At 41.1% G+C, this 20778-nt stretch overlaps 1 protein-coding gene across 1 annotated transcript in view; it reads left to right on the plus strand.

Moving 5' to 3' along the window:
* The first annotated feature begins 398 nt into the window (after positions 1-398).
* LOC131926922 (junctophilin-3-like) overlaps positions 399-20778 on the plus strand; it is a 36135-nt gene continuing 15755 nt past the window's right edge. Inside the window, 3 exon segments of the mRNA XM_059282515.1 lie at positions 399-451; positions 4162-4735; positions 4737-4963. Of these exon segments, the coding sequence (XP_059138498.1) occupies positions 399-451; positions 4162-4735; positions 4737-4963 (854 nt within the window).

Raw genomic sequence — 20778 nt, forward strand, 5'->3', positions numbered from 1 at the left:
TACAGATGGTGGGTTTCTTAGATCTACATATGGTGGGTTTTTTAGATCTACAGACAGTGGGTTTCTTAGATCTACATATGGTGGGTTTCTTAGATCTACAGACAGTGGGTTTCTTAGATCTACATATGGTGGGTTTCTTAGATCTACAGACAGTGGGTTTCTTAGATCTACATATGGTGGGTTTTCTTTTGCCTACACTAGCCGGGGACAATACTAGAGCTACCCTCTACAACGACATTTTCTTTGATCTGCCCTATACTGAGACATTTTCTTGGCTAATTTCACGAATAAAGAAGTCGATTCTTCCTCTTAGCATCACAACCCATTCCCTAGGCGGTTTAGAAATTAATGAATATTCGTTCTGCACAAGTACTGGCTAGGATCGATACACCCGCAAAATGCCCGAGTACAGTGGCCTCGATACCTCTGGGGAATTACAAAATGGCCTGCGGTTTGTGTCGTTTTCAATGGATTCAAGACGCAAGTTTTAAAAATATGAAGTGGAAATTTTAATAAAGTGGAACGAAATATATTTCCGAAGAAATGAATCTTTGTCGTCTGCTAGTTCTTATGTCTTAAGTTATTTATGTCTTAAAAATTGACTTAGACAGCTTAAAAGCAAGATCATACAATTTAATTTTAAAAAAAAAACAGAAATGTATTGGATTTTTTAAAAATTCGTTTTAAAAAAAAATCAAAAACAGAAAGGTTATGAATTTTTTTTTTTTTTTTTTTTGTAATAATATGTTGCTCTCCTTTAAAAAATTAAAAATATTCAAATCCATATATCTGTTTTTACTTGAATTCTGAAAAAAGTAAATTCTATAAATATATATATATATATGTATATATATATATATATGTATATATATATATATATATATATATATATATATATATATATATATATAAATCACAAATTTAAATAAGTAAAGCTAATAGTCGTATATTAAAAACATGAATGATTCGTTTTTCGTTATATTAAGTTTTTTTTTATTTATTTTATTTTAATTCCGAAATTTGATTTCCCCTTTATGTAGAATGTTCGGTATGTTGGTGTGAAGATGAGTTGGTGTAACAACTCAGTCACCCCCCCCCCCCCCCCCCCCCAACTGCAGCTGGGGCAGACCTAATCTGACATCTAACACATGAAGAGAGAATCATTTTCCAGAACTCAAAAAAATAAATTATTGAAGTTTTTACATTTTCGAGGTTTTTTAAATATTAAATTAAAGTAAAATGTGTGATTCCCGGGTTAATTTGATTCCTTAGCAATTATCACAATTACTTACATTTCACGTGCAGCTCAGCTTTATCACGACATTCAGCGTTTTTTTCCAGACTTTTTTCTCTGGGGAGGGGGGGGGGGGGGGACGGGGGGGGGGGCGACGATAGTGTAAATTTTTTATATATTCTATATAAATTCCATTCATTCGGGGGGCGGGGGGGGGGGGGGGGGAGAGATGCCTGGAAGAAACTCTGACGAGTTTGTTTCTTACACGTCCAGATTCTTCAGAGTTTTAACATCCGTCCAATATTTTCCAGAATTCGCTCAATAAAGTCAGCAAAGTTTGCTTATTAAGTAAATATTAATTTATAATTCACACAAAATACATTCCTTTAGAATTGAAAATGCTTTTTTTTATTGGTTATGATAGTTCATTTTTTTCAAAAATCCCTCCTCAACAGACACACACACACACACACACGCACACACACATATTGCGTAAATCAGCTCTCCCCCCCCCCCCCCTAACCTCAAGGCGCGTTAAATAATTTGAAGGTTGTGGTTACCTAAACTGTAGTTATCATATCCAACAAAATGTTGTCATCTTTCATCTCTGTGACCGTTTCGATATGGCGCCATACTTTCAGACGTGTTCACTTCTGCGGGGGGTTCTAGTAGGGTCGGCGTATAACGAAGTCCGACATTACACTAGGGTGTGTGTGGGGGGGGGGGGTGGAGGGTGGGAGGGGACACTGACTGTGATATATAAAAAATGTCGGACAGAAACTTAAAAATAGTTCACACTACCGGTTAGAGGACTTGTCATAATAATTTAAAAATAAATAAATGGTTAACTCTGAAAAATTGGCGTAGTTGTTTCCTTTTTCCAGTAACTCTTTCTTGCCTGTTCTGTGTCCGGTATTTCTTTATCTGTTCCCCTTTCAAGTTACCCACCGACAAACTTAACCAATTCTTGTACAGGATCAACAATGGTTTAGTCGGGTTCTTGTTGAAATACTCTCCCCTTAAAATTTTAAAAGTCTAATGTTGTTCGTATTATCGCAGAGGTTAACCCACACTCCCTATAACCTTAATTAGTTTACCCTTTTCCCTATATTATACCCCATACCCACCCAGCCCCCAGTAACCCTAACTAATTTAACCTGCACTAGCTTATTATCTCCCTTAACGTGGAAATCTGCCTGTATTAACTCCCCTGATTTGGCCTTCTGATCTAGTTATCCCCACTTGCCCCAGATATCTTACTAATTGTTTATGGACTCACAGTAACGCGAAAGATCAACCTTCCCATCCCATGCCTAGATACATCGACCAGTACTGACCTATTCCTCTAACTCTAGTGTTCAAATGATAATCAGAGGTACGCCATCTTTAATTAACCTTTAACCTCACCACCAGCCACCAGGCGAGGGCTAAATCTCATCAACATGGAGACAATCCGCGTCTGCTAGCATTTGGTCAGGGGAGGCAATTCACGGGAGATAACCCACTTAATCTCGTTGCCCTTACAATGAGTAAAAAAAATATTTTTTATACATATTTCAGCAGGCCGTTAGGTTTCGTTATCTTGTAGAACCGATTCCAATTTAATTTTTTTTGTTTTGTTTTTAAATTGACAACACAGCTAATAATCGATACTAGCGGAGCCTTGGTATGGAATCGATTACGGAATTTTAAAAAACTCGATACAGCTTAGTGCCGTATCGATTCTGTTTTTTAGCACTTGGATCGATATTGTTACAGCAGTTTGTTGTAGCTTACTGTGAGTGTGGAAATTATCCTGAGTGGTATTGATAAATAAACAAGGAGTGGGGGTACATGCTGAGTGGGGGTGGGGTGGGGGTGGGGTGGGGAGGGTGGATTAATTGTGTAAACGGCGCGTGCATCCGTCAGTCTGGGTCAGACAACTGGGTCTGTCAACAGTTTAACATTAAGACAAACATAGGTGTTTTTAATTAAACTTTGATGTTCGTGCAATTTCTCAAATGGATCACCGACCGCATACGCGCACACACACACGCACATATATATATATATATATATATATATATATATATATATATATATATATATATAAATATATATATATATATATATATATATATATATATATATATATATATAACTATTTTTATTTGTATTGATATTACGGGAATCGTTATAAACGAGGCTATACGATCCTTAGTGCGAGGAAAAGAGGTCTAGAGTTTAGGACACGGAGGGGGTAGACTTGAGATTGAAATAGCGTTACCAGCACACATGTTATACAACTGTGTGGGTCCGGCTAATCGATGCGTGCTGACTCAGCGATATTTTCATAACTCGTGTTCAACATAGCAGACGATTAGATTGTTGTAAGATAATTGTCTGCCGGGTGGGGTGGGGCAGGGGGGGTGGGGCGATGTGTAATTCAATTATCTGTGTAAAATAAGCGCCTCTCTCCTTGAACTTGAGGTTATGTGTGTGACAGTCTGTGTTACATGCGTACCCTATACTTGTGTGAAGTTATGCGTACCTACGCAGCTGTGCGAACCACTGCTGTGTGTATATGTGCAGCTGTTCACTGCACTGCTGTGCGTATCTATATATCAATGTGCACCAAAGCAGTCTCGCGTATAATGATGTTGTAGCCACCATTCACTTTTACTGTACACATACAGTGACATACACATACACAGCTCACTTATTTTGTTAACGTTGCTTTATCACCATTATTTATTTTATCCTCTACGATCTTTTATTTTTATTTTTATCATCACCATGCTTGTCTAATGATTGCCTTCCCCTTTCATGTTTCATCATTTGTCAATCTAACGTGACTATCAATCATTATTTTCACCATCATTTATGTCGAGATAATCCAATAATTCGGCCATGTTGATTAAATTACCGCCCTTGTCTCTTTCTCCCAGGACCTACCAAGGTCAATGGTACCGCGGCACACGTCACGGATATGGCGTCCGTCAAAGCGTGCCGTACGGCCTGGCCTCCCACTACCGGCCCAAGGCCATGCGAGCGTCCTTGACCTCCCTGCGCTCCGAGAACGAGGACGAGCTCGTGGTCAAGTCACGCGACAAGAAACTGGACGAGAGCCGCGGCGGGTTCGTCCTCAAGGCCAAATCCGACGAGACGCCCCCGACACGACGGCGGTCCATCTTCGACAAGCAAGGCCGGACCTCGCTCCGGAAAACGCTGATGTCCGGACTGAAACTGAAAAAACAGAAGAGCACGGGCGACATCAACGACTCGCCGAAACGTCAGACCGGCTCGGTCCGGTCGACCATTTCCAACATCAGTCACGTGAGCGCCGACTCGAGCCAATCAGGGGTGACGACGGCATCCGTCTACACGGACAGCAACCTCAGCTTCGTGAGTCAAGACGACATCACGGACGTCAACGTGACCGAGACGTACATGGGCGAGTGGAAGAACGACAAGCGCTCCGGGTTCGGGATCAGCGAGCGCTCCGACGGGCTCAAGTACGAGGGGGGAGTGGTACAACAACCGGAAGTACGGATACGGCGTCACCACCTTCAAAGATGGCGCCCGCGAGGAGGGCAAGTACAAGAACAACGTGTTGATATCTTCTGGGAAGAAAAATAAATTGTTCCTAATACGGACCTCTAAGCTGCGCGAACGGGTCGACAACGCGGTGCTGTCTGCGCAGAGGGCGGGGCAAATCGCCCTTCAGAAGGCGGACATAGCTATTACAAGGTCAGTCCAAGTTTTTATTTTTAGCGCGTTAATATTTAATGTGTTGGCTGGAATTTAATTGCACTTTTGAACAACGTTAAAGTGTTGTGTGGTTGTTGTGTTACAGGATGAAGCAACTTATCCTGTGGTCAACGTGTAGAGGGTTGATTGGGAGTGTTGTCGATTATTTGAATCTATGTATCAAATTTATGTATCGAATCTATGTATTCAATTTATATATCGAATCTATGTATCGAATCTATATAATCTATGTATCGAATCAAGGTATCGAATCTAGGTATCGAATCCAGGTATCGAATATAGGTATCGAATCTAGGTATCGAATCTAGGTATCGAATCCAGGTATCGAATCTATGTATCGAATCTATGTAAATCGCATTATGCAAAATGACACCCTCACTACACAGGTAAAAAAAAGAATTTTTCTGGATTATAATAAATCATTTATTGTAGATGAAAGTAGAGTTTCTCCCAGTGTTGATGGTAAATAAGAACAGATGTGTAGTCAGCTCAGGCAATAGTCCATTTCCTGCTAGACACCTATAGAAGCTGAGTGATGTTTTATCGCTGGGACTTGAGTTCTGGTTTAAAGTGGGTTTTAGTTGTCTGCCCATATTTGGCTGTGAGGGGATTCTGGGAGTTGAAGGACAGCTTGAGAACTACTGAGGTGGTTATAGTTTCACCTTCAAATGTGTGGAGTCTAGTTGGTGTTTGGGGGGGTGGGGGGTGAGAAGGTCAAAGTTACGGAAGGGTGAAGGTCAAAGATAACGTAACATGACGTAAACGCGGTATCTTCCGTCTGATGTCTACTTGTGTCAGGTGTGGTCTGTCCGTGTTGGTTGTCGATGTGGTTTGTCTAGATCCTGTGGTATGTCCGTGTGGTCTGTTCATGTGGTTGTCTAACCGTGTGGTGGTCTGTCCTTGTGGTCTGTCAGGTGTGGTCTGTCCGTGTTGTCGTCTATTTTCACGACGATTGTTCGCATTAATTCCCACCATATTCTGAAGTCTACTTATCTTTGACGAACTGACCACCCCCCAACCCCAAACAAACACAAACTAGAAAAACATCTCCACCCCCAACAAACACACAAACCTCACCAATACCCTCCGCCCCCACCCGTCAAACACACAACCTAATCCCCCCCCCCCTCCACCACCACCATCCCTCAGTTATCTCCCAACCTACCCAATCGATCCAGCCAATTTCACGCTCTACTGCCCACGTTAAATATTTCTCTCGTTTCATCACCTTTCTATTATCGCCGTTATCCAGCAATCATCGACGTTCTTATCCTCCCCCTCTGTTGGGTTTTCTCTCTAACGGTCATGTTTTCTCTGGAGTTGTTCACGTGACTCCCGTCTAAGTGTACGGAGGGGATGTCAACTACCCTGTTCTTACATCCACTACTTATATCCAGCTGGATAAAAGGTCATCATTAGCGTGATAATTGCTCAGTTATGTATGTGCAGTTGGGATGACAATTTTTTTGTCGTGTTGTCTTAGAATACTTAGAATAGAATTTTATTGAAATTGTTAAACTGAAAGAGCCCCCCCCCCCCCCCAACTGATATCAGAATTGTAGTTTTTTTAAAAAAAAAGTAATGACCTCATATAACCTGTTGTCAGATAATGAATCCAATACATCTTTAGTTGTATGCACCTACATATTTACGTCACGCCATCAAATTTAAGAGCCGCTTCTTCTTCTTCGTTCCTAATTGTATTCTATTAAAGTTGCTTTCCTACAACACAGTTAACTATTACGTGTCATGTTATCATGCGGTATTTGGTCCGTTAACTCCGACTTCAGTCTTGTTTTCTTTCTGCATTTGCTTCCATATCCATTGGCCATGGTATGCCACTTTATACGTTTTCTGTGGTATAATGGTTGCTGTTTCTAGCTAACTAGCTCATCGATCCGAGAGTCCGAACTCAAGACATTTGGAGGTAGCTATCATACGCTTTCCATCCCGACCACTCTGTAGCCTTTAGGAGCCAAAAAATGACGTCATTTTACGCATCTAAAAAATGTGCTTACGACAAATGTTAAAACTTTTGTTGACAAGGTTAGCTCGCCATTGTTAGGCCCTTGGTATTGCTGACAGGGACAAGCTAATCAAAAGTAAATTAATCTGGTGTCTTTTGTTACCTTATTTACACATCTTAAATTATCTTGTTCAATATCTGGTAGTAAATTAGTATTGCCAGAAAGTGGGGCTGACCTGATCTTCTTTTACTGCGGTCACCCTGTTAGCGCCCCCTCCCCCCCCCCCCCTTTCCCTTCTAGTAAGTAGTAATTTACGCTTTACGAACTGGTTATCCATGAAGCCAATGAAGTAGAGTTCAGCTGTTTCTATAACATCAGCTGAGGGTAGACTTAGGATTCATGAGATCCGAACTCTAGGGTTAGCGGTCGTTCGTTCTACTATTCGACCACGTCGATCCATAGAACTCCCATATTTTGACTATAAATGTCTTCACCCCCCCCCCCCCCCCCCCCCCCACCTCATACACACTTTCACCATATGCAAAGTATTTTACAAAACAAACATATGAGCTATGTTTTACATACACCCATTATCTACATACACGCTTGTTTTACATAGTTGTTTTACATAGACGCTTGTTTTATATAACTGCTTTACATACACGCTTGTTTTATATAACTGCTTTCCATACACGCTTATTTTATATTTCATATTTCTATGTGTATCCCGGTCTTAAATCTGTTTATCGATTGAATGTGCAGTTTATTTTATTTTTGTGTTTTGGAATTATTTTTCTACGCTTTAAGGTTGTATTGATTTCCTGGTGGTATAAGCTGGTAAATGCATTTGCTGCGTTTTTAATTAGTTGTGAATTAGCTGATTTCTGTGTGTGGAATGCCTTGAATTTATTGGAGAATGTATCGTTACAACTAGGACGGCAAGTAGGTAGCCGACTAACAAAATACACGGCAACGCTAAGAGAGAAAGGGTTAAATAAAAGAAACTATTCTCCTTCTTGGTTTTTACAAGCTTTTATTTTACTTGCTTCCTCTGTCGACAGTCTGTCTGTCGTCATAGATCGAAACGCTAGAGCGAAAATTCGGGCACTTCTAATTGACAGATTTGTTTCAAAGTTGGCACGTGGATGAAGACAATGCAATCTGACAGTAAATTTGACTTAATTGGATGCCTAATTTTTTAATGGACTTTTTTTTTAATGGTAGTGTTGACGTGATTTCCTCCAACATAATTAAGTATACGTGTCAACTTGTTATGCGCCATTGAGGCCGTTGACTCCGATTTCAGCTTGCTTTTCTTTTTGGATTTGCTTCCATAGCCTTTGTCTATCCAAGCACAACATACAAGACAGTTATCCGATTTAGCAATCTTCTCTCCTCGTGAGTTGTCCCCAGTTGTCGAGTCTCGTCTGCACGCAAAGTTCGAACTGGGGACTTTTTTGCCTTCCTAAGTCTACAAACTCTGGCAAAAATCTCTGGTTGGCAATGAATTCAATGCCGCTCTGTCTTGAAGTTGTGAGAGAAATATTGAGCGATATAAGTAAAGGCTTGGTTGACTTGATTTGGGGAAGGTTAGACTTGATTTGGGGAAGGTTAGACTTGATTTGGGGAAGGTTAGACTTGATTTGGGGAAGGTTAGACTAGATTTGGGGAAGGTAAGATTTGATTTGGGGAAGGTTAGACTTGATTTGGGGAAGGTTAGACTAGATTTGGGGAAGGTTAGACTAGATTTGGGGAAGGTGTGTATGATAGTAGTCTGTGTGTGTGGTGGGGAGGGGGGGGGTGATGATAATGTGAGTCACGAAACTACCGGACTTAAAATCTGACCATGTGAAATATGGAAGACATCTTGCATTTGCGGTATAAAGTAAGACTATCATTGTTATAAAAATAAAGTTAAAGATGGCAAACTTAAGTTAAATGAGTCTGCAATCTTAGGATAAGTTTAACGAGCATATTAGGAGGAATTAAGTGAGTCTAAAATCTTAAGAGTTAACTGAGACGTGGAACATAAGTGAAATAATAAGATTAGCATCGCCAGAGTGCGCTAATCTCACCCCAGATAAAGTGAGGAATGGGAAACTTGATCATTGTTTTAACTTAGAACTGCGTCTATTCAGTCATCCCCGTAGATAACCTACACACTATGTACAGTCTTCAGAATCATATCTCTAGCAACGTGTGTGAGTACTCTCAGGTAAAGTAATTCGTTACTCAGCAGGCTATACACACCTGGTTAATCTCATCCAGAAAACTCTTCTTGACCTAACGAGTGACCCTTACTCTAGAGAGCGGGGGGGGGGGGGGGTGGCAGGTTAACCCAGAACACAGCACACAACGTATATAGAATGAAGGTCTGCGTCAATCTTCTGTAATGAGACTTTAAACATCCCTTTCAAAATGAACTCGTCCATCGCTCAGTCGTAAAATGTGTAATTATCCAAACTTTTTTTTTCGAAAATATTCAAACAAGCCATTATGCCAGGTTTTTTTGTTAGTTTATGAGTGACTCGTCTTGGTGGTTTGCCAGGTAAGATATTAGAAAGTTTTGTGAATGCTGTTGTACTGGTGTGCCGGCTTGTCCAGCAATAGAAACAGTACCTTACTCACGTCACAGGGGTTGTATTTCAGTGTTGGTTTCTTCTAGAGTATTTATATATGATTTTATTTTTTTTAAACAGTGTTTAATACTTCACGGTTGATATTTAGCATTGGAACTACAGTTGGCTGCTTTGGTTTTTAATGTCCACTGTAAAGCTCTCTCTCTCTCTCTCCCTCTCCCTCTCTCTCTCTGTATATATATATATATATATATATATATATATATATATATATATATATATATATATATATATATATTACAGACCAGTCACCCATATAATGTAATACTTCAAATTGATACTTAACGAGATGGTTCGTGGGTTTGTGGGTGCCTATAGTAGTTCTCAGATCTATTTTTAAAAGTTTGAGTACACGTTTACCGTGATACTATTGTAGGATTCACGAGGTTGAGCCGAGCCAAAAACCCGATCAGGTTACCTGATAACAGACGCGGTCGAAATTTCAAGTCAAGAAATATTAGACAGACGTAGGCTGGGGAGGGGGAATTTTTTTGTGGGGGGGGGGGGGGGTGGTAACAGAAGGTAATGGGAGGGTAGAGGCTAGGGAGAATCATAGACAACCTTAAAAATATCATGTTACATTAGCAATATGTATGTGTTTGTGTGTTTTTCTGTATATCTATCTCTCTCTCTTATATATATATATATATATATATATATATATATATATATATATATATATATATGTGTGTGTGTATATATATATACATATATGTGTGTATATATATATATATATACATATATATATATACATATATATATATATATATATACATATACATATATATAGATATATATACATATATATAGATATATATACATATATATATATATATACATATATATATATATATATATATATATATATATATATATATATATATATATATATATATATATATATATATATATATATATATATATATATATATATATAGGCCAATCACCTAGGCAAAGTATCCTGATAACATTTCTTCCACTAAAGAATGCTGTCTGGCAGATTACAATTATCGCAATAACCTGTGGAGAAAGTTTACCTGGAACAAACCTGGATTCTGCAAAGGTCGATTCTATAAATAGCCTGTGCCGGTTTCAATGATGTATCAGCGCCTTGTGACCGGTCCCCACACTACACACTCACACACAGAAACACATTCAGAAACACACACAGAAACACACACAGAAACACACACAGAAACACACACACGGAAACACACACACACAGAAACACACACACACAGAAACACACACACATAGAAACACACACAGAAACACACACAATGTACTTGTCCCCACACATCTCATTAGCCCTCGCACAAACCACACAGCAACCCACTAACAAGACGTCTCAGTGTACAGTAGGAATCAACCTTCTGCGCAGCATCTCTTTTCAACCTTTAAGTCGTGTCCATACTGTCGGTGTCATTTTGTCCGGGGCCCTTTTACCAGGTCCGGGTTTTTTTTTTTACTGGGCTTTTTCGGGAGCCACCGCAGTGCCTTACATCTTTAACGGGCGAAACTGCCAGTCATTTGTAAACTGTCTCTTCAGTGCTCTCTCTAAATCCTCCGAGGTTTTTGTTTTAGTCGACCATGGAACTCGTGCGTCTTAGAGAAATCCAACCTTAACTATGACAAATCGCGCAGTGGTCACATGGAAGTATCGACTTTACCAGTTACCGCACGATTGCCTAGAGGCAGCAACTGAACGAAGCAGACGACTTCTGCTATTTGACGCTAATCACGATTAATTAATCTTCAACTAATCGTGAGCTAACGTCGTATGTTATTTCAATGCATCAGCCGTCTGCTATCTAATTCGTGTCTTTTTTTTCTATATTCATTGATTGTAGGTTAAATTGACTTGATAAACTTCTTCAGTTGTTATGGGTGTACACGAGTTTGTCTGGTGAAGGCGTGACGTTTGCTTTACGTAGATGGGGCAGGTGAAGTAGAGTTCACCTGTTTCTGTGACCTCGGTATATGCAATGGATAGTGTAGTCAGCACTATACCCAGCCTCTAAAGTTACCTCCCCTAACGTGAGTCAAGTACCCATCAGAGCTGGGTGGACTTAGGGACTTCCTACGGACTTGAACACGGAATCGAACTGGAAACTTTAGGGTTAGCAGTCTTATGCTCTACCATTTGACCACGCCTCTCCATAAGGCATAATACCGAAACATTTCTTTGCTTTTCTAAAACAAAATATTACTTCATCCCTTAGAGAATTTCATGCTCAATCGCAAATTTTCAAAGTTGTTAAAAATCATGAAGCGTTAACTCTAGTCGTATATCTGTTCTTGATATCTAAATATGATATTCTAGCGTGGTATCTAACTATCATGACGGACTCCCCTCCCCCATCCCTACAACTAACCTGCTGCTAACCCACCCCCCACTACCGACTCGACTGATACACCCCCCCCCCACTACCGACTCGACTGATACACCCTCCCCCAACTACCGGCAAGACTGATCCACACCCCCCCACCCCCACCTACCACCCCCACCTACCACCCCCACCTACCACCAACTTGGCTGAATCTCCCGTTAAATCGTCAGCTATAAAATCCCCAAGCAGCTTGGCCTAGTTGCCATGGTGATGAGTTATTATTTATGGAGTGCCCACCGTGATATTTTTCACCGCAGTCATGGAAAAACGACAAATTTAAAAAAAAAATTCCATACTTTTAAAATTGACTTACAATCTTTAATAAAATGTTTTAAAAGTTGAATTTTTTTTTAAGTCTCTTTTTGATAGGCAGCTCTCTTGTGTACATTTTGTCTGCAGACAGTTAAGCGACAGTTATGTCACATGTCACTTCCTGTTTAGAAATACGACTGACAAATGCGTATATAAATGTTTTAACTCCGTGTTAAGTCTTATGACATTTAAAGCAGGTGGAGCAGAGTTTCTTTTACCCCAGAATATAACTTTTTGTTATGGTCAGAGCTGTAGTCATCCGCAGTTATTCCCCGCCAATTCAGTAAGGTACCGATCAGCGCTGGGTGGGCTCAATGACGTCATGCTGGCTCGAACCCCGGACCCAACTCAGGTTACCAATCGCTCTACCTTTCGGCCACGTCGTCTCGTTTAATAAAATAACAGTTCATAAGGTTTCATGGTCAGTTTTTTTTTTTTAGCTTTTCCAATCAGCACTTTTGTAATTTGAAATATACACAGTAATTATTTGTATTAGGGGAGACAGTGTAGATCAAGTGGTCATCTGGGGGTCAAGTTCGGGGCCAATCACCAGTCACGTGGGTAACACACTGAACCATGAATAAACACATGAATAAAAACGCGCTATAAACAAACACAATAAATATCTGCCTTCTGTGAATTCTATAAAATCAGGACCAACAACTCATACAGTAACACTTAAAGGAGTATTGATGTGGGGATGACTTAAGATTTTTGTGTGTTTCAAACCTGCCGTTACATTGTCTTTCGTTCCTGTATTCCTAGTTTTTTAAAAATTACCAAACTAATTTTAATTTATTTTCAATTACATTTCCACATGGAATTTGAGACACCAAAATAACAGTGACTGGGATGAAGTGCCTCGAACCTTTCAAATAAGGGGGGGGGGAGGGCGCTATTTCGCTATTTCTAATAACTTTAACTGGGGGAGGGTGCGTTAAATTGATAGTTTGCCCCCCCTCCCCCTCCCGCCGGAATGGTTTGCTACGCCTCTGGATGTATGTCTCTCTCAGGAATCCAGGAAACGCCCGGTGATTTCTCGAACGTGTGGGTTAGCTGTGTCCTAAAACCAGAACAAAGATGGCCGCTGCTTCCTGTCGAGCGTGCGTACTACGTCACGGCACCATTTGGCAGCCGACAGCCGGCTGACCGACAGGGGGCGCAGGTGTGAGTTTGATTGTTGTCGATCTGGCGCCTTTGAATGGCGAGCCTCGATCTGACTTGTGTTGGAAATCTCGTATGGCGGGCGATGACATGTGGTCGAAACGTCGGTTTAAACAAGCGTGTGATGTAGTCTGCTGGGGGGGGGGGGGGGGTCATGGGGGGTCATAACTTTGGTGTTTTGAATTTCAACCCAGGTGATGGGGTCGTATATGAGGGAGGGGTTGTATTGGGGAGAGGGTGTATTTGTAGAGGATTTGTATCAGAGGAGGGGGTGTATTGGGGAAAGGGGTGGGAGAAGGTGTATTTGGAGGAGAGTTTGTATTGGGGGAGGAAGTGTATTTGGGTAAGGGGTGTATTCGGGGAGGGTTTGTATTGGAGGAGGCTTTTTTTTGGGAGTGGTGGTGTAGCATTCCTTTTTAGATCTTCAACCCAGCTGCTGTTATTGTACTGGGGGGGGGGGGAGGAGGGGAGGAAAGGTTGGCGGTGCTCCGTCTTTATCTACACAACAACTACTGGTGCAGAATGTTCTCGATGAAGCGGGCAGCAGACAGGCAGATGTTGGTGGCTTTGAGGCACATACCTGGCTCACAGAGAGGGCGGGGCACCAGAGGTCGTCAGGTCCAGGCGTGATCCGCTCACCTTCCCATTCAGATCTGAACTCGGTCCGCCCACGTGAGCAGTCAGCAAGAGACGAGACAACGCCGAGATTTGCCTCACAAAGATCCCTCAGATTTTCATATATTTGGACCGTACTTTTGTTGTTGTTGTGTTTTTTTTTTTTTTTTTTTTTTTTTTTTGGAACACGACCCCCGCCCCACCTCACATACCTACTCCGACGGTTTTTTTTTCAAAAGCTCCGTAACTTCAACAATTTGTTTGGTAATTTAAAATCTGATCAAGCTCCTAACACTGATTATAACCAAGCCCAAATTCCAATTAAAACGAAATCTCAAACGGAAATTGAAACTCGAATTCACCCATAACTCAACACAATCAAGGTGAAGACCCTAATCCTACACAATCAAGGTGAAGACCCTAACCAACACAATCCATGACAACGACATAACAATCATAGACTTTAACGTAACCAAATCATGAACGGCAACACTAACCCACACCTACCAAAATCATAGCGCCGACCTCAACCCACCACAATCATATCGCCGACCTCAACCCACCACAATCATAGCACCGACCTCAACCCACTACAATCATAGCACCGACCTCAACACACTACAATCATAGCACCGACCTCAACCCACCACAATCATAGCACCGACCTCAACCCACCACAATCATAGCACCGACCTCAACCCACCACAATCATAGCACCGACCTCAACCCACCACAATCATAGCACCGACCTCAACCCACCACAATCATAGCGCCGACCTCAACCCACCACAATTATGGCGCAGACCTCAACCCACCACAATCATAGCACCGACCTCAACCCACCACAATCATAGCGCCGACCTCAACCCACTACAATCATAGCGCCGACCTCAACCCACTACAATCATGGCGCCGACCTCAACCCACCACAATCATAGCGCCGACCTCAACCCACTACAATCATAGCACCGACCTCAACCCACTACAATCATAGCGCCGACCTCAACCCACCACAATCATAGCGCCGACCTCAACCCACCACAATCATGGCGCCGACCTCAACCCACCACAATCATAGCGCCGACCTCAACCCACCACAATCATAGCACCGACCTCAACCCACTACAATCATAGCGCCGACCTCAACCCACTACAATCATAGCACCGACCTCAACCCACTACAATCATAGCGCCGACCTCAACCCACCACAATCATAGCGCCGACCTCAACCCTCCACAATCATAGCACCGACCTCAACCCACTACAATCATAGCGCCGACCTCAACCCACTACAATCATAGCACCGACCTCAACCCACTACAATCATAGCGCCGACCTCAACCCACTACAATCATAGCGCCGACCTCAACCCACCACAATCATAGCGCCGACCTCAATCTCGGACAGCGTCACAAACCTAACCACACACAATCATGGCACCGTATTATTTGTATGCATTATTTGTTATAAATCTTGCAATCATACCTCATGTCTAAAATCTCATTCCTTTTCATGTTTGTCGACTATCCATTTTTCTTATAACAGTTGCCCCTGAAACAACTGATCAAAAAATAAAACGCATTGATCTATATTTAATGTTTTTAATCTAACCCCATGTCAAACAACAACACAAAGTTTTTCAATTCATCCCCGACCCTCCGCCATTGTGGTGCCATGGTAATATGTTTTTAAACAAATTAACTTTGTAAACACTTAAATATCCCTTGACTTCTATACACCTTAACTTTGTAAACACACAAATATCCCTCGACTTCTATACACCTTAACTTTGTCAACACACAAATATCCCTTGACTTCTATACACCTTAAATTTGTAAACACACAAATATCCCTTGACTTCTATACACCTTAACTTTGTCAACACACAAATATCCCTTGACTTCTATACACCTTAACTTTGAAACAAATATCCCTTGACTTCTATACACCTTAACTTTGTCAACACACAAATATCCCTTTACTTCTATACACCTTAAATTTGTAAACACACAAATATCCCTTGACTTCTATACACCTTAACTTTGTCAACACACAAATATCCCTTGACTTCTATACACCTTAACTTTGTCAACACACAAATATTCCTTGACTTCTATACACCTTAACTTTGTCAACACACAAATATCCCTTGACTTCTATACACCTTAACTTTGAAACAAATATCCCTTGACTTCTATACACCTTGACTTTGTCAACACACAAATATCCCTTGACTTCTATACACCTTAACTTTGAAACAAATATCCCTTGACTTCTATACACCTTGACTTTGTAAACACACAAATATCCCTTGACTACTATACACCTTGATTTAATTTGATGGAATACCTGCGCCTTTGTCGGCACGTGCTACTAATTACATCACTCTCTAAACAAAAATGGCGTTTCACATTTCTTACAAGTTTACCCTATCAGAAGACTTTGTTTTATGACGCAGCGGCATTAATTAGTGAGGATTGGCTACTCGTTTATATACTTGTTTATCTACTTTTTTTTCTAATTTTTCGCTACTTGTTTTGGTGTTTGTATCTACTTTTTTCTCTACTTGTTCATATGTTCCTCTACCTTTTCCCCTAATAGTTTCTAATTCTTTTTACTTGTTTTTATTTGTTTTGACTTGTTTTACTTGTTCTTTTACTTTTTATATCTTTTACTTGTTGCCCAACTGTTTCTACTTCTTGCTCTGCTTGTTTCATATAATAATTTTAAATTAGTTTTACACTTGTTCTTCTACCAAAACGTGTTCCTCTGTTTCTCTACTTCTTCATCTACTTGTTTCTACTTGTCTCTACTTGTTTTCCTATTTCTACATGTTTTTTCTACGTCCTCCTCTATTTCTTCCTCTACTTCTTCGTCTACCTCTACCTCTACTTGTTCCTCTACTTGTTTCTACTTGTTTCCCTACTTCCCCCCATCACTCACCTGTCCTACCTGTGAAGGTGAGTGAGACTGCACGTGAGTCAGGTATGCACATGCACACGGCGTACTCACCTTTGACCTACGACCGTGCCTGCAGACCTTCTGCTGGTCCTGGTACCCACTCTGTCCCCAATTATCCGTGTTCGTGGCATGAGACCGAGTTAACCAAACCAAAAACTAAATTAATAACTACAGACATTTCTTATTTAATGTCATTATTTAACACTAACACCACGTCATCAGGATCTACAAACAACATTCGTGTGGTTAGCATCGTGAGCCTGGTGCTAAAAATAGAAAAGTATTTGTGAAATAGCCGTGAATAATTTTTATCCGTTTTACTTGTAAACAAAACATGTTCTTGATTAGCTGGCTGTCTATGTTGGTGACTTAGTAAACAAGTTGTAGGATTCAGACTAGATTAGCCTGGTGCATCTGTTGGCTCAAAGCTCTTTTGTGACAACCAACACCCTTAATCGACCACTACATAGATCCCTAATCCATCACTACCAACACCTTTAATCCACTGCCATCGCCCCTAATACGCCACTACCAACACCCCTAACCCACCACTACCAACACCCCTAATCCACCACTACCAACACCCCTAATCCATCACTACCAACACCTTTAATCCACTGCCATCGCCCTTAATCCACCACTACCAACACCCCTAATCCACCACTACCAACACCCCTGATCCATCACTACCAACACCTTTAATCCACTGCCATCGCCCTTAATCCACCACTACCAACACCCCTAATCCACCACTACCAACACCCCTAATCCACCACTACCAACACCCCTAATCCATCACTACCAACACCTTTTATCCACTGCCATCGCCCTTAATCCACCACTACCAACACCCCTAATCCATCACTACCAACACCTTTAATCCAATGCCATCGCCCTTAATCCACCACTACCAACACCCCTATTCCACCACTACCAACACCCCTAACCCACCACTACCAACACCCCTAACCCACCACTACCAACACCTTTAATCCACTGCCATCGCCCTAATACGCCACTAATATCACCCCTAATCCACCACTACCAACACCCCCTAATCCACCACTACCAACAATCCACCACTACCAACAATCCACCACTACCAACATCCCTAATCCACCACTACCAACACCCCCTAATCCACCACTACCAACACCCCATAATCCACCACTACCAACACCTTTAATCCACTGCCATCGCCCTTAATACGCCACTAATATCACCCCTAATCCACCACTACCAACACCCCCTAATCCACCACTACCAACAATCCACCACTACCAACAATCCACCACTACCAACATCCCTAATCCACCACTACCAACACCCATAATCCAGCACTACCAACACCCATAATCCACCACTACCAACACCCTATAATCCACCACTACCAACAATCCACCACTACTAACACCCTTAATCCACCACTACCCACACCCCTAGTCCAGTTGTATAGAGTATCATGGATTCTATGAATTAAAAAAAAACCCACATAAAATACGAGTTATCTTCAACATGTCAGGGAACAGAGCGCTTCATCTCTCAATGATAAACTTTAGAACAATGGTTCTCACATTTGTAATTGCCAGACCAGTTTTTTCCAGCTTCAAACTTCCTGGAACCGTCTTAAACATAAACTAAAAGAACTCAAAAACATATTCCAGCTTTCGGCACCTCTAAAAGCGTACATTAACAACTCAATTGTAAAATGGCCCCCTAGCATCGAACTTACAATTTGAGACCCACTGTTTCACAACCATCGATTTTCACTACGACGTACCAGTAGTCAAACAATCCGCACACAATTAACGTGCGAATAGCACTGTAGTGCTGTAACGTACACAGGAGCAATAAAACGTGTAAATAGTCGAGGCGAGGACAGTGTGAGATGGAGGGTCCTTGTGGCTAGATCTAATCTCACACTGGAGCGGGTGGAGTCTTTATTGTGAGGCTGGGAGTTTGATGTCTATTGTGCTGGATATGTATTAGTTGGGGAGATGGTTTTCTGAGGAAAGTGTTGGGTTATAAGCCCTGATGGGTTTTTTTTTGTGATGGATAGGGTTTGGTTTTGAAGCCTGTCATCCAGGTTTTGAGATGTCTGGGTTGGGTTTTAAATGATGTCTTGGAGATCGCCATTATAATTGAAGGGTTGTGTTCTGGATCAAGATGGTTTAGGTATGTTATGGGTAGAGCATTTCTGCCTAGGGCACTGCCCATGGAGCCTTGCTGACTACAGTATACTGCAGCCTAGTTCATTACATGCTAGGGAACTGACAGTCGGGCATTGCTGCCTAGGACACTGCCTGTATAGTTGCCTAGGACACTGCCTGTATAGTTGCCTAGAGCACTGCCTGTATATTTGCCTAGAGAACTGCCTGTATAGTTGCCTAGGATACTGCGTGTATAGTTGCCTTGGGCACTGCCTGTATAGTTGCCTAGGGCACTGCCTGTTTAGTTGCCTTTTAGTTGCCTAGGGCACTGCCTGTATAGTTGCCTAGGACACTGCCTGTATAGTTGCCTAGAGCACTGCCTGTATATTTGCCTAGAGAACTGCCTGTATATCTGCCTAGAGCAGGGGTCGGCAACCTTCTGAGACGAAAGAGCCAAAATTTACAATTTACAACATTACCCGGTTTTTAAAGAGCCACTAACATTTTTATGTCAATAGTATATTTGATTAGTATATATTATAATCCTAAACAAATATCATACTATATATATATATATATATATATATATATATATATATATATATATATATATATATGATCCTAAACAAATATTATACAATATATATAATTTAAAATAAATAGCTCTTAGTATATGAAATAATCTCATTTGAATTTGTGTTGAGAGGATCTACTATGTAAGTCTGAGTACTTGCATTTGTTTTGAATAGCTCAGATCTCTCAGTGAAAACATCCTTTATTTTGTTTATATTAATGCTGAAGTGATTGAATAGTAGCATTGGTTTCATAACGATATGTTTTTCAGATTTTTCGTAATTAAGTAATTTATCGCTCACCTGTAGTCAACAAAAAAAAGCTGGTTTTTTTTTCGAAACAAACCACTTCTTCAAGCAAGACATAGGCTGGGTTTTCCTTTCAGTTTTACACTTAGCTGGTTTAGTTTCTTTATGATATACACTATGAAGTTGAATGTTTCAATTCGGAATGGACAATGTAATAGGAAGTACATTGAGAAAGGGAGTAACTAAATACTCTAATACAATAGTGAATGTTTATTGTTTATATCTATTGTTATATCGTTTATTACCGAGTGTTGCAGACTAATATTTTTATGAGCTTTGAAAATAAAATAAAATAATTATTAATATTTGTGCATGGAGCTGAAGAGCCGCAACTGGACACCAAAAGAGCCGCATGCGGCTCGCGAGCCGCAGGTTGCCGACCCCTGGCCTAGAGCACTGCCTGTATAGTTGCCTAGGGCACTGCCTGTATAGTTGCCTAGGGCACTGCCTGTATAGTTATCTAGGGGCACTGCCTGTATAATTGCCTAGGACACTGCCTGTATAATTGCCTAGGACACTGCCTGTATAGTTACCAAGGGCACTGCCTGTATAGTTATCTAGGGGCACTGCCTGTATAATTGCCTAGGACACTGCCTGTATAATTGCCTAGGACACTGCCTGTATAGTTACCAAGGGCTTGATGCCGCAAGAACACCGCTGCATCTAATCCTCTGGTATACACAAGCTCTCACTTCTTCAACGCCATCTTTCTCT

This window comes from Physella acuta, unplaced genomic scaffold, assembly GCF_028476545.2.
Source record: "Physella acuta isolate Inbredline_101_S28 unplaced genomic scaffold, ASM2847654v3 ptg001351l, whole genome shotgun sequence".
NCBI lineage: Eukaryota > Metazoa > Mollusca > Gastropoda > Physidae > Physella > Physella acuta.